Source organism: Suncus etruscus, chromosome 17 (genome assembly GCF_024139225.1).
Source record: "Suncus etruscus isolate mSunEtr1 chromosome 17, mSunEtr1.pri.cur, whole genome shotgun sequence".
Classification (NCBI taxonomy): Eukaryota; Metazoa; Chordata; class Mammalia; order Eulipotyphla; family Soricidae; genus Suncus; species Suncus etruscus.
The window spans coordinates 61,707,374-61,721,615 of NC_064864.1; the positions used below are offsets into that span (position 1 = coordinate 61,707,374).

At 34.7% G+C, this 14,242-nt stretch overlaps 1 protein-coding gene across 2 annotated transcripts in view; it reads left to right on the forward strand.

Annotated features, from left to right (window-relative positions):
* The window catches only part of ATRNL1 (attractin like 1), a 733,758-nt gene that overhangs the window by 230,466 nt on the left and 489,050 nt on the right, over positions 1-14,242 (forward strand). For both annotated transcript variants that reach the window (XM_049764403.1, XM_049764404.1), the window contains exon 21: positions 3,004-3,056. In XM_049764403.1, the coding sequence (XP_049620360.1) occupies positions 3,004-3,056 (53 nt within the window). The remainder of the gene's footprint in view (positions 1-3,003; positions 3,057-14,242) is intronic.

Genomic DNA, 14,242 nt, shown 5'->3' on the forward strand with positions numbered 1-14,242 from the left:
TATAATACTGTTAATGATTTTTTTTCCTCATGCACATAATGCCAACATGGCACCCATTATCCATGGACCCACCTATCTTTCTCAAGGACCACAATGCCTTTCCCTTTCCCTGAAAGGGAAAACTCAATTGTGTGGATCAGTTTACCCATATGTTGCCTATGGATCTATGTTGTTCACTTGCTGTGCATCTTGAAATCCCATATATGAGAAAGGTTATTCGGTATTTATCCCTGCCTTTCTGACTGACTACTCAACATGTTATCCTCTTGTTCTACTAATTAGGTTTCTTTAAGAGTTTTTCAATTTTGCTTCAGCCTTTCCATTCTTTAGCTTTAATACTAATTTCAACAGGTTGCTCCATAACTTTCCTTCAAAATGACAAAAGTGGGCCAGAGAAATAATACATTATTATCAATGTGCTTGACTTGACTTACAATGGGCTGACCAGGGTTGATTCCACCATTGCATAAAGTCCTCTGATCCCTTCCTGAAGTGATGCTTGAGCAGAATCAGCAGTTAGCTCTGAGCATCTCTAAGGCAAAAAACAAGAGTCCCCAAATGATGAAATTATTAAACATACAAAAGTTTAAAATACTGTGTCACTTAGCAACTTTATTTTGTATATTGCTAAGTGACAATAAGTAAAAAAGTATTAAAATACCCATATTACTCCTCATATCTCCTTTCGCCTTGTTTTTTTTATTTTTTGTAGTAAGGGTAATAAATAGCTGTGTACATTTACCATCACGAATTTCAATATTTATCTAAGATATTTTATCTTATGCACGATATATACACACAAATATATCTGCATTTTTTATTCAGAGTGATCTATGATATATATGGTAATATAATTCTCTCAAGTCACAAAGCTCTTCAACATTTTTACTTTGCTTTTGTTGAGAGATGTATACTCATTGTAGTGAGTATCAATTTAATTAACACATCTTACACATGGATATTTAGAGATTTCTTCCAGTATTACCGTGTAACCATTGATGCTGTGACGAATACATTTGAGCACACATGGATTTTTATCTTATTGGGAGTTTATCTTCAGAATTATTTAGTATAAGTGGGATTTTCTGGGTAGAAGAATAAATGCCCTTACCATTTTGTTAGAGAGCCCTTTGACTTCACTTCCACGGGGGCTCCCTTGTTGTGCATTGTTTCCAACAATGCATGGCAGGCTTAATTTCTTACAGGCCTCTAAGCACTGTGTATTGTTATGTTTCAGAAAATTGCTGATCTAATGGGGGAGAAATGGTGTCTCGAGACCTGAATTCAGGTTTATTTGTATGGTGGAAAACATAATTATAACAGTATATGTAAATGAATCCTTTGGCATATATACTTAGTTCAAAAGTGATGGGAGTTAATGAGACAAGGAAGGAGCAGTAATATAGGGGGAAAGAACCAGGCTCTGATTTGAAACCCAGTAGTAATGAGTATGATTATTTTCTAAAGCTTCAACACTGCTTTATTTCACACATTTGGAGCTGTTACAGATTTTGGAGAAGTTACTGCAAACCTAACCTCCACAATGCTTGGTTTCACAAAGATAAAGTCTGTGGGTGTAAAAGACTAACATCTTTCTCCTTTAATTTTGAAGATAGTATAGAAAAAGATTTATTCTTTATCTCCTTTTGCATGCATATAAAAGCTTGCACACACAGGACTGGAAAGGGCACGCTGAATGTAGACTTATTATTTGGCTTATTTTTGCTCAGCTAGTTCCTTTTCTAATTAAAGTATGTATATATTTATTCCTTGATCCAATCATTGCTAAAACCAATGATATTTTTTAGTAGGGTGCTTCACAGTCTTAACACAATTTAAATATTGAGTTACATTATACAGTTACCCTGGTGATCATCTTTTGTTAAAATTTGTTTTGGAGGGTGTGCCAAGTAGAATTGTATACAACCAAACTAAATCTGTAATGACACTTATTATCATTATAACTGAATTATGGAAACAAACTGAAAAAATGTGAAATACAGAAATTTTAAGATTTAGTTTCTCCCACTGTTATAGTTAACTGTATTATTGATACATTTAACTTAGAATTCATGAGCTCGAATGCTTATAAGAAATGTTTCATTTCTTCTAATACTATTGATGTGAATTTAGAAACTAGTGTTGGAAAAATGCAGAGAAAACATTTTCCATTATACACTTGGAAAAAAATTTTTTATAAAATACAGGTTTGTGGGTCATTGTAACTAGAGGAAAATATATTTGTTTTATTGAATGCCAGCATTTAGAAAATAAAATAAATTTTATGAATTCCTTTACTTTTTCTCTTTATCTAAAACATTTATAAAATATTTATTTAGATATTTAATTCTTTATATATATTTTTGTTTGTGTATGTGGGGGTCACACTTGACTGTGTTCAAGGTTTAGTCCTGGTTGACTTTGTGCTTAGGGCAATGCCTGGCAGACTTGGAAACCATATGGGGTGCTGGAAATTGAAACCAGGTTAACCACATACAAGGCAAACTTCCTACCCATTGCACTATATCTCTGGCATCCTTTCTACATTATTAGGCTAAAATGTATGTATCCAAATTTATAATCTTATTTTATCTGCTTTGCAATATCACATGTAGTCTTCTCATGTGTGCTTATCTTCTCTAGTTATTTGGTGTTTATGCTTATAGAAAACTTTAATGGTAGGACTTTAAAGTTTTTAATGATGTAGTTTTTAAGATGTTTTCATGTAGAGTTTAATTGTTTTTTTTTTTCTTTTCGGGCCACACCCGTTTGCTGCTGAGGGGTTACTCCTGGCTAAGCGCTCAGAAATTGCCCCTGGCTTGGTGAGACCATATGGGATCCTGGGGGATCGAACCACGGTCATGTCCCTTCCTTGGCTAGCGCTTGCAAGGCAGACACCTTACCTCTAGCATCACCTCACCGGCCCCTAACTGCATTTTTGATTAAGGAAAAACAGACTGAATTTTGTTGTTTAAGAGTAAATGAATTTTTATATTTTTACAGATGTGACTCTGAAAATCGCTATGTTGGTAATCCACTTAGAGGAACATGTTACTGTAAGTATATATTTAATTTAATTTATTTACTAAACATTAATAACTATTTATTTAAACTATAAATTTATTTAGCTTATAATTTAATTTATAACTTAAATATTAATCATTATTGTGAATTTTATTTTATTTATTTAATTGGTTTGTGTGAAATGTTCAGGTAGTTTTGTAGATAATAAATTTCTTCACGAACAGTTATACTATATTATTACTATGTTAGATAGTATTTTCAATATGCTTCTTTTTATGATTCAAGCTACCAGTATATCTATCAATAATAGATATATTACTCAGGTAGACAATGTCTTTGGCTTTGTTGTTTTGATTGTATTTGCTGCATTGCTTATCACTTTGAAGACTCAAAGAGCAATAGATATATTTTAAACATGTAGCCAAATATAACTCTAGAGAAATGCTCAACTGCATTTTAGTATAATTTTTTCATTAGTATTAAATTAGAAGCAAACAGTATTTTATAATAGTTTGGCTTTTTTTGGCATGGTAAAATTTTGCTCTTTACCAAAAGCTGCACTGAATTTGTATTATATATTTTCTTCTATTGCCTACTAATCATATGGTTGAGTTTAAAAGATTTTTTAAAAATAAAATTACAAATAATTTCCCAAATTCTTGTACCACTGTGGTTCTCCAAAGCACTATGATTTACAGCATTTCCATATCTCTACATCTTTTTGCAAACTTATTCCTTGTAACTTTACTCTGAAGGGATGATAGTGGCTTCTTATCCTTGTCATTTGCATTTCCTAAATATATCTAATGATTTGTGACTCTGAGAATCTTTTCATGTAATTGTTATATGAATGCTTTTTTTCATGAATGGTTTAAATTGATTACCAGCTTTGTTAGATTGTCTTTATAAGTTTTTAGGGTACTTTTAGATGCATATATAAATCCTTATTATTTGAAGATTTATTTTTAATACTATGAAGCTTGTCTTTTCATTTTATTAGCAATATTTTTATTGAAGGACAGTTTCATATTGGGGGCTTTTGGGACACTCCTAGGTGTGTTCAGGACTTCCTCCCAACTTTATATTCAGGGATTGTTCCTGATGATGCTCAGGAGTCCCCCTATAAGTGTAACAGATTGAATACAGATTGACTGTGAGCAAAACAAACCTCCTACCTACCGTATGCTTTTCCCCTAAAGGCAATTTAGATGAAATTCAGTTCACCAAATTATTCTTTGCATTCTTCACTTAACATAAGTCAAAGATTTCCTCTTGTAGTTTTTTCCTCTGGAAGAAATACTATTGGGTTTCAGTTTAACTATATTGTCCATTTTAAATTAAAATGTATGTATATCATGAAAGATGGATCTCATTTCCCTCCCTGTGTAATGATCTAAATGTGCTAGCATGATTTTTTTGATTTGTTTTTTTGGGCCACACCCAGTGGCACTCAGGGGTTACTCCAGGCTCTTCATTCAGAAATTGCCCCTGGCAGACTCCGAGGACCAAATGGGATGCCGGGAACTGAACTCAGGTCTGTCCCAGGTCAGCCACATGAGAGGCAAATGCCCTGCAGCTGTGTTATTGCTCCAGCCCCAATTTGTTTGTTCCTTATTTTCTTCAATTCTTCATTGATTATATTTTCCCTTAATAATATACATTTTTTAATTTTTTTCTCTCTTTTTTTTTGGGCGGGGGGTCACACCTGGTGATGCTCAGGGGTTAGTTACCCTTGGCTATGCACTCAGAAACTGCTCCTGGCTTGGGTTAGCATATGGGATGCCAGGGGATTGAGCCAAAGTTCCTTCTAGGTCAGCAAGGCAAGCACCCTAATGCTGCACCACTGCTCTGGCTCCTAAAGATTATCTTTTAAATGAATTGCTTTTTTCTTTTCTTTTCTGAAAATTAGTTTACTGTGAATTATTTAATACCATGTAAAACTCTTTATATATGCTACCTGTTTCTTTTTTGCTATGTAGCATGTAATAGGCCTTGAAATTATGTCATATTTATACTTTAATTTTGTTTTTTAAATATTAGATTTGTCTATTTCATTTCCTTTTTGTATTCGTATGAATTTTAGAATGAACTTATCCATTTTATCAAAAGAACTTACTTGAATTTGAGTTGGGATTATTTTAGTTTATGAATAAATTTGGGCTTAAATCATATATTAACTATAGTGAGTCCTGTGACCTATGAAGAGTATATGTTCCTCCCTCCTTCCATCCCTCCCTCCCTCCTTCCCTCTGTCCCTCCTTCCTTCCTTCCTTCCCTCCCTCCCTCCCTCCCTCCTTCCTTCCTTCCTTCCTTCCTTCCTTCCTTCCTTCCTTCCTTCCTTCCTTCCTTCCTTCCTTCCTTCCTTCCTTCCTTCCTTCCTTCCTCCTCCCTCCCTCCACTTCCTCTCTTCCTCCCTCCCTCTGCTTCCTCTCTCTCTCCCTCTCTCCCTCCTTTTTCTCCTTCCCTCCCTCCTCCCCTCTTTCCCTCCATCCCTCCCTCCCTCCTTCCCACCTTCCCTCCTTCCCACCTTCCCTCCTTCCCACCTTCCGTCCTTCCCTCTTTTCCTCCCTCCTTCCTTCCCTCCCTCCCTCCTTCCTTCTCTCCTTCCCTCCCTCCCTCCCTCCTTCCCTCCTTCCCTCCCTCCCTCCCTCCCTCCCTCCCTCCTTTCCTTCCTTCCTTCCTTCCTTCCTTCCTTCCTTCCTTCCTTCCTTCCTTCCTTCCTTCCTTCCTTCCTTCCTTCCTTCCTTCCTTCCTTCCTTCCTTCCTTCCTTCCTTCCTTCCTTCCTTCCTTTATCATAATATGTAAAGTTTTAGGTGTGTATCACTGAAAATTCACACATTTTATTTTTTGAATTTTATGTGTTGAATTTCATTTTATCTTAAATCAAAGCACAAACATATCTTTCTTTTTTTCTTTTTGTTTTTTTGGGTCACACCCAGCAGTGCTCAGGGATTACTCTGGCTTTAAGCTCAGAAATCGCCCCTGGCAGGCACTGGGAACCATATGGGATGCCGGGATTTGAACCTCCATCCTTCTGCATGAAAGGCAAATGCCTTATCTCCATGCTATCTCTCCGGCCCCACAAACAGATCTTTATTGTCAAATATTTGGCACTTTACAAGTCTTTCACAGTATGTCAGATTTATTCCCAACCTTGCACTTTTTTTTATATTTTTAAAAATAATGCTTAATATTTTTGTTTTTGAGATGGCCAGTGAAGCGTTCCTAACAACCCTCATTCCAACTACATGGGTTGGGCAGTTTTAAGCTTGAGCCTTGCTATGGGAAGATTTGTAGGCCCAGTGATTTGCCCCTATCTCCCACTACACTGGTGGTGTGAATAGGGTACCTGAGCTAGGAACTAGCCACTGTATAGACCTGGGGATCAATCTTGGAGTTTCCTGCATTTTAAGAACTGTTCTGCAACTCTTTGAGCTATCTCCTAAGCTGCTAAAAGAGGATTTTTATTTTATTTTATTTAGAATCTAAAAATAAGAGCTATCATCATTTATTGAGTATAATTAGGATTCAACCGAAAGCAGCTTTATGGATATATTCTGTTTCTCTTCAAAAGAATGAAGTGATTTAGTGATTTTCCAAACAAGCTAACTTCGCTCTTTTTTTTTTTTTTTTTTTTTGGTTTTTGGTTTCTGGTTCACACTTGGGGTGCTTAGGAGTTACTCCTGGCTTTGCTCTCAGAAGTCACTCCTGTATGCTGGGATTCAAACCAGGGTCCGTCCTGTGTTAGTCGTGTGCATAGCAAACCCCTTACTGCTGTGCTCTAGCTCCAGCTTCTAACTTACTTAATTTTTTAAATTTATTTAAACCATTGTGTTTTAAAAAATTATTCACAGTTGGGTTTTAGACATACCAGCCTATAACCACAATCATCTCCCTCCTCTAATGTTCCCAGAGTCCATCCCATTTCACAACCCTTTGTCCTCCAGTCTGACAGTATAACAGGCCCATTTTAAGTTTAGATTGTTATGGGTTGGGTCTTTTGCTTCTATTGTTGTTGACTTTGGCTTTGATGTTTAGTTCTGTCCTCTTTTATCTCAACCAATGCACCTAGGCCATTTGCTTCCCGACCCCCATTATAAAATAGTAATTTTTTAAAAATTCCATTTCTGTTGATCTTTGGCTTGTTTTAAAAATAGTTGATTCCACCCTCACCCTTAAATATAGTTGATTTTTATATTGATTTTATATTTTGAAGTTAGGCTCATTTATTAGTCCTACAAACCCTTTTTGTAGATTGCATCATATTTTATACATAATCAATAAAGTCTTCTATAAATACTGGAATTTGATTCATATCTTTTCTGTATGAATGCTTTGGATTAATTTATTTCCTGAACTATATTGCATTACCTATTAATTTGAGTACCACATGAGAGATAGAGTGAGCATGCAAATATTCCTCTTCCTAATGTTAGCAGGAAGGTATTTAGTCAATTGCCATGAAGTGTAATGTCATTTTCCTCTATACCTTTATTAGGTTCAGAAATTATTCTCCTATTCCTTTTTTTCAGAACAGAGTTGATCAAGAATATGTATTTATTTGTGTCAACTGCATTTCCCTATCATTTGAGAGCATTATAAGTTGCTTTTATTTTACTTTAGCGATATAACTTTATATTTTAAAATTAATGAATGAGTCTATCTTTGTCTGTTCATTATAGTTGTTGGATCTTGGGATTATTTTTAAGTGTTGACTGTTCATTAGTTGTTCGATCTTGAGATTATTTTTAAGTGTTGACTTTAATGTAAAAACTGAAGTAAACATTCATATGGTCTTAATTTACCATGTATTCATTTATCTGAGGTAATTTCTAGGAGTGTAGTTGTAAATTCCTGTAATAAGCTCATGTTCAAGTTTTTAAAATTTTATTTATTGAAACCATTGTGATCTACAAAGTTCTTGATAGTTAAATTTTATATATAGAATGAATCAGGGTCATTCCCATCAACGGTGTCAACATTCCTCCACTAATGATCCCAGAGTGTATCTTATACCACCACCCTTTGCCCCCTGGCCTGCCAATATAACAGACCCATATACTTTTAGATTGTTAAAGTTTAGGTCTCTTGGTTCTATTGTTGTTGACTTTAACTTGGATAGTTAGTTCTGTTCTTTTTTCTCCAACAATTCACCGAGACCACTTTACCCTGGGTCTCATTCTTTTTCCCTTTTTTCTTATATTTATAGAAAAATGTAGAACTATAAGGTATAACAAAGTAATTCATGTTCCAAGATTCTATAAAAAAAAAACACTGGGAGCCCCTATTAAAACATAAATAGAAAAAAAAACAAGGAGAAAAAAAACAACAAAAAAGTGGGCTGGCAATATTTTGCATAGGTGCAGCAAAAGTAGGGAAAATAGAAAGTAAAAACCTTTGGCTTAAAACAGGGAGACACTACCCATGAAATATCTTGCCATAACACCAAGGACAGACTCCAGGCATACTAAGTTGTCTAACCCCAAAGTTTTTCTTCATGGTCCCAGTAAAAGTTCTCCTCAGTCACAGTGGTTGGAGTCAGGCTTGCTTTTTGCACATTTCCTATGTCTAAGTCAGGATATCATGGAGTGTCTTCAGTTTCATCTCACCATTAGGTGGCAAATCAGGGAAACATGGCCTGAAAGCATATCATTGCTATTTCCAAGTCATCAGGGTGTAATGTGAACCCACTGTGGAGCAAGTCAGTGCCAGAGGGCAGCATTAGAGCTGGTAGAATTTTGATTCCTGGTGCAGGTGCAGAAAACTGTGCTGGTTCCAAAGTTGGCATCCAAGGTTCAGGGGTGAATGGTTAATGTTCCATCAACTGAAGCCTAAGTCAAGCACTATGTCATGTTCAATTTTTTAAAAAAGCTTTCAAATTGTTTTTGCATAGATATGCCATCTAATATTCCTTCTAGAATACTCACCATTTATATTTAATAATATGTCACCTTTTCCTTAGCTTCAGAATCTTTTCTATTATCTGTCTTTTAATTTAAAGATACATTATAGTATAGAGCATAGCAGAATGTAATAGTATCTGTGGTCTTAGTTCTCATTGCTCTATACCGTTAATAATGTTGAGTTCAGTTTGGGTGTCTGTGTCTTGAAGATATTTTCCAAGTTGTATAAAATATATTCTATTTCCTTGTGCCATTTCTGCTATTTTAAGTTTCTTTAAAATTAGTTTTTATTCTTCATGTATGTAAAAGTGAGATATGTTTTGGTATATTGTCCTAATGTTTCTAAATACCAGAGAACTTTATTTTTAATGAGAAAGTTTAGAGGGTTACTATTTTAAATGCAAACACAGCTCATTTTATTTGTTTCTTTCTAAGTTTTGGTCTTTTTATAGGAATAGAGAGTTGAAATCTTTATATCAGTTTTGAATTAAAATGATAGTCGTGAATATTGCCTTTAATTACTTTTTGCTATAGATTTAGAATACCTTTTGTATCAAATTTAGAACTTCCTATTTATACTAGAGTTCTGTAAGAGGCTGTCATGAATGACTCCTTTGAATACTTTCATTTGCCCATAAAGTGAAGGTGTATGATGGATTTGTTTTCTTCTATGATGAACCAGATGTAACCATGAATTATTATTTGTGATATGACATTTCCTTTGTTTATATTTAGAATTATTTCACTATAAATGTATGCAGACTATACATAGATATGTGAATTACTATGGTATTTTGCTTTCTTTTGCATTTTTTATTTTGTGTAATTATGATAATAGCTTTTTATTCTGTTTCTTTGGTTTGAGCCTTACCCTAAGGTACTCAGGGGCTACTGTAGGTCAGTTCTTGAAGGTTCCCAGTGGTGCTTGGGGCACTGTATGATGCCAAAGATCAAATTTGCGCTTCCCATAGGCAGTGCATGTTCTCAGCCCTTTAAAACATTTACCTGACCCAGTAATTGCTTTTAAAATGAATTTGAGTACTTGGCTACTTTGTTTTGCAAAAGAGAAAAACTTAAAGTTAATAAATGCCTAAAGATTAGCTATATTCAAACAGATTCTTTTGTTCTACTGAGTTTTTGGTGATTTTTGTTTCTGTTCATGTTTTTATTTTTTGCCATATTATAGCATCAGTTTTTGGGTTTGTCTTGTTTGCTGATTTCATTTTCTCACTCATCAATTAGATTTTATTGATAGTTATTTTCTTTTCTTAAATTTTTCTTAAATGTTATTTTTTCTGTATTAGGTATAATTCTTATTAAGATAATTTTAATATACTTTGAGTTCAATTTTTTTCTCATCACTTCTAATTGCATTGAAGAAATTTTACTTTCCAAATAAGTAACTATTTTAAAACTATTTTTTCAGAGATTTTCTCTAACTTTGAGAGAACATGGCCCTTAAAATACCACATTTGAGGGGCCAGTGAGGTGGTGCTAGAGTTAAGGTGTCTGCCTTGCAAGCGCTAGCCAAGGAAGGACTGTGGTTCGATCCCCCGGCATCCCATATGGTCCCCCCAAGCCAGGGGCAATTTCTGAGCGCTTAGCCAGGAGTAACCCCTGAGCATTAAATGGATGTGGCCGAAAAAAAACAAAAAAAGAACAAAAAAACCTCCACATTTGAAACAAGGTATTTTTCGGCCTGAAGGGCATATAGCTGTGTTAGGAGCCAGACATATGTAAATCATGCTGGGTGTGGGGTTAATAGGAACCCAGCATCCAGTACCTCAAAGACCAGAGGTGCAGTTTCAGGACCCCAATGAACATTCCAATTCCAGAGAGCAATCATCTGGCACTTAATTTTAGTAGAGCTGAGACTGAGAAACCCTGATTCTGTTCAGCTTTGATTTTAGAGGAAATTTGATTTCATGAATGGGTGTGTTCTTTATCTAGAAGAATGACATAGAGGCAGCTAGGCTTTATTATTTGGGATTCTCTATTGTACTTGGCTAGGGTTGCAAAATTGTGATATTTCCCCTCTTCTTTATATCTTGATTAAAAGACTTCTCTATGAATACATATTTGTTATATTTCTTTAAGTGAAGTAAGACATTTACTTTTTCTATTTAAGAATGATATGCTTTTTGGGGCCGGAGAGAAAGCACGGTGGAAGGGCGTTTGCTTTGCACACAGCTAATTCAGGACAGATGGTGGTTTGAATCCCAGCATTCCATATGATCCCCCGTGCCAGCCAGGAGCAATTCCTGAGCACAGAGTCAAGAGTAACCCTTGAGTGCTGCTTTTGGGTGTAACCCAAAAGCCAGAAAAAAAAAAAAAGAATAATATGTTTTCCTTTTAAGCCAGCGCTGTTCAATAGAAATAGGCATGCTGCAAACATAATTAAAATTTTTAGTAGTTACATAAAAACATAAAAAAATCAAGTGAAATTATTTTTATTAATATTATTTAAATCAGCATACCTAAAAGGTAATTTTGACTTGTTAGTTTAAAAAATCAACAAGATACATTATTTTTTTAGTTTATTTCAAAGGATGTCTTTGAAATAGTTTATAATTTATGTGATAATGATAACAATTCAAATCATATTTATTACTCAGTAACCACATGTGACTAGGGATTGTCTACCATTGTTAGATTATACAAAACTAAATCTCCAGGCTGAAAACTCTTCAGCTTTCTGGGAACAGGGCTAGGCCAACTTCTCTCCCTGCTGGATAGGCCCAGCAGCCCTGGCATTGAATAATCCAATATATGAAAAGGTCCCTCCCACAATTGAACTTCACTGAAGCAAGCCATCAAATCATCCAAAGTAGATAAATCTTTAGGCTGAAAACACTGTGGCCTGTTTCCCTCCCTCCCTATATCGTCCAACATATAACAGCCCAACTCCATACCTCCAAGTTTCAGAGTATTGACAGCCCAGTAGGAACATAGCAGCTTTGATGGGATGTTTGTGTAGTATCCTACCATGCTCATTGAGCAAATACAATAATACAGAAGGCTTAAGCACACCAGATGGCTCAATAAATCCGCAATGGCCTTAGTAGTAGCATTGTAAGATATAAAAATTATCACAAATTGACTTTTATTGATTCATTTTCTGATAACTACATTTGCTAATTTGTTGCCCATTTGTTGTAACAAGCATTATGAAGTAAAATTTGTTTGTCCCTGTTAAGGGAGTAGGCTCATGTGATGGGGGCAGTGACAGAGGGAACGTCACACTAGTGGTAGGATTGGTGTTTGAATATTAAAACAACTCTATTATGAACAACTTCATAAATCACAGTGTTTCAATTTTATAAGAATTTATTTTAAAAACTTAAATGAAAAAAGCATTAGAATATGACACTAGATGGCAGTCTTGTCATTTGTTTTGAGACTTATTTGAAAGAAATGATGCTTGGAAAGGAGGAAAGGTCAGTAGTTCTTGAACTACTGTTAATAGAATTTTTTTCTGATGTTAAAGAGTAAAGTTTAAGATACAAGTTCACTCTATAGCTTGAGCATTTGAATGTAAGATGGTGTTAATTGAAAGTAATACCCTTGTTTCATCGTGTACAATCTTGGTAGGTTTTCAAACTACAGCTTAAAGCCAAATAACCAAGTATATTAAAAAATTCCCTTGCCACACATAGTAAATGAAAAAGCTCTAATAGTGATATCTGATTTGACTAGCTGTTGTAAATAGTGAAAATCTAAACTATTCATAACAAATGTAAACAGTAGAAATCTCATAGTAGTGGAGTTTTTTCCTTTTTAATGTTTTCTTTCAATTGTGTTGAGAAAATATTTAATGTAAAATGCAGGGTTGACTGTGAAAATTGAATATGTATATGTACATAAATATGTGTATAGATATTTTTCAGTGAGCAAAACAGTGCAAAAAGTCACTTTCTGTGACTTCTGATGACTTCTGTCATCTCTCTACTTGATGCTTCTATTTAATTTTTGAGATAAATATGTCAAAATGGCTAATTATTGTGCTTTAGTGGGATTTTCAAGTAATCTAATAGATTTTTTCATTTATTTTATCTGTTACTTTTTGAAAATACAGCTTCAATTTGAATTTCTTTGGTTACTATTTCAAGTTTAGGTTGGAACTTTATAATAATAATTAAATAATAACAATGCACTCTATCTTTAGAGAATGTGGAATTTAAGCACTAATTTGAAATCTTTGATCAGCTAGAGTTGGAGAGATAGTAGAATGCATAAATGCATAGGGCACATGATTTGCACATGGCTGACCTATGTTCAATCCCCAGCACCATTTTGATACCTGCCAGGAATGATCCCTGAGCTCAGAGCCAGGATTAACCCCTGTGTACTGCTGGATCTGGCCTAACATGAGCAAATAAAGAAAAACAAAAGCAAAAAAATATGTCTGACTATCTGTACTTTGTTATAACTTACATCAGATTATTAAGAAACAAAATATTTGTTCGTTACATTTAAACCCTTTCGCTTTATTGATTCATTTAATTAGTGTTTATGATTTGTATTGAAATAGTAATTCACAAGCATATTTTATTAGAATTTTTCTTATTTTGTGCTTCATGATGAGTGTTTTTTTTGGTTTTTGTGTCACACCCAGCAGCACTCAGGGGCCACTTCTGGCTCTAAGCTCAGAAATAACTCCTGGCGGGCTTGGGAGACCATATGGATGCCGGGATTTGAACCACCGTCCTTCCACATGCAAGGCAAATGCCCTATCTTCATGCTATCTCTTTGGCCCCGAGAGAAATTTCTAATGAATATTAGATGTCTATAAATTAATAACTCAAGTCATTTTTAGATAGTCTCATAGAACTTGATTTAATATTTAAAGGAATTATTCTAGTTCATCCTGAAACAGAATGAAAGAATTTTTCTGTTGTAACTAAATATATTATATTTTGTTAATGTTTCATAAAATTAAACCTTTGATGACATGTGGCTTTTCAAATAGAAATTAACTTTCATCTTTAAAACTGACATACATGAGTATTATGAGCATAGAAAATCTAAGTTTTGAAGGAATTCATGTTTGGCTTTTACTTATAGGAACCTACCCGCAGCAGAGCTTGAGGGGCCTATTTAGCAGATATGAATAGATAGATAGACTGGGGCCTACCAAGAAGATATCAAACTTTGGAGTGTTGTCCTGGGTGCCACCAGAATAGGGGATGGAGTATTTAGTGATGGTGGTCAATTTAAGGCCTCAGCCATGCTAAGCATGTTCTCTGCTGCTTGGGCTATAATTCTGCTCATAACTGTTCTTATTAATAAGTCTTGGAACTATGAACCATATCTT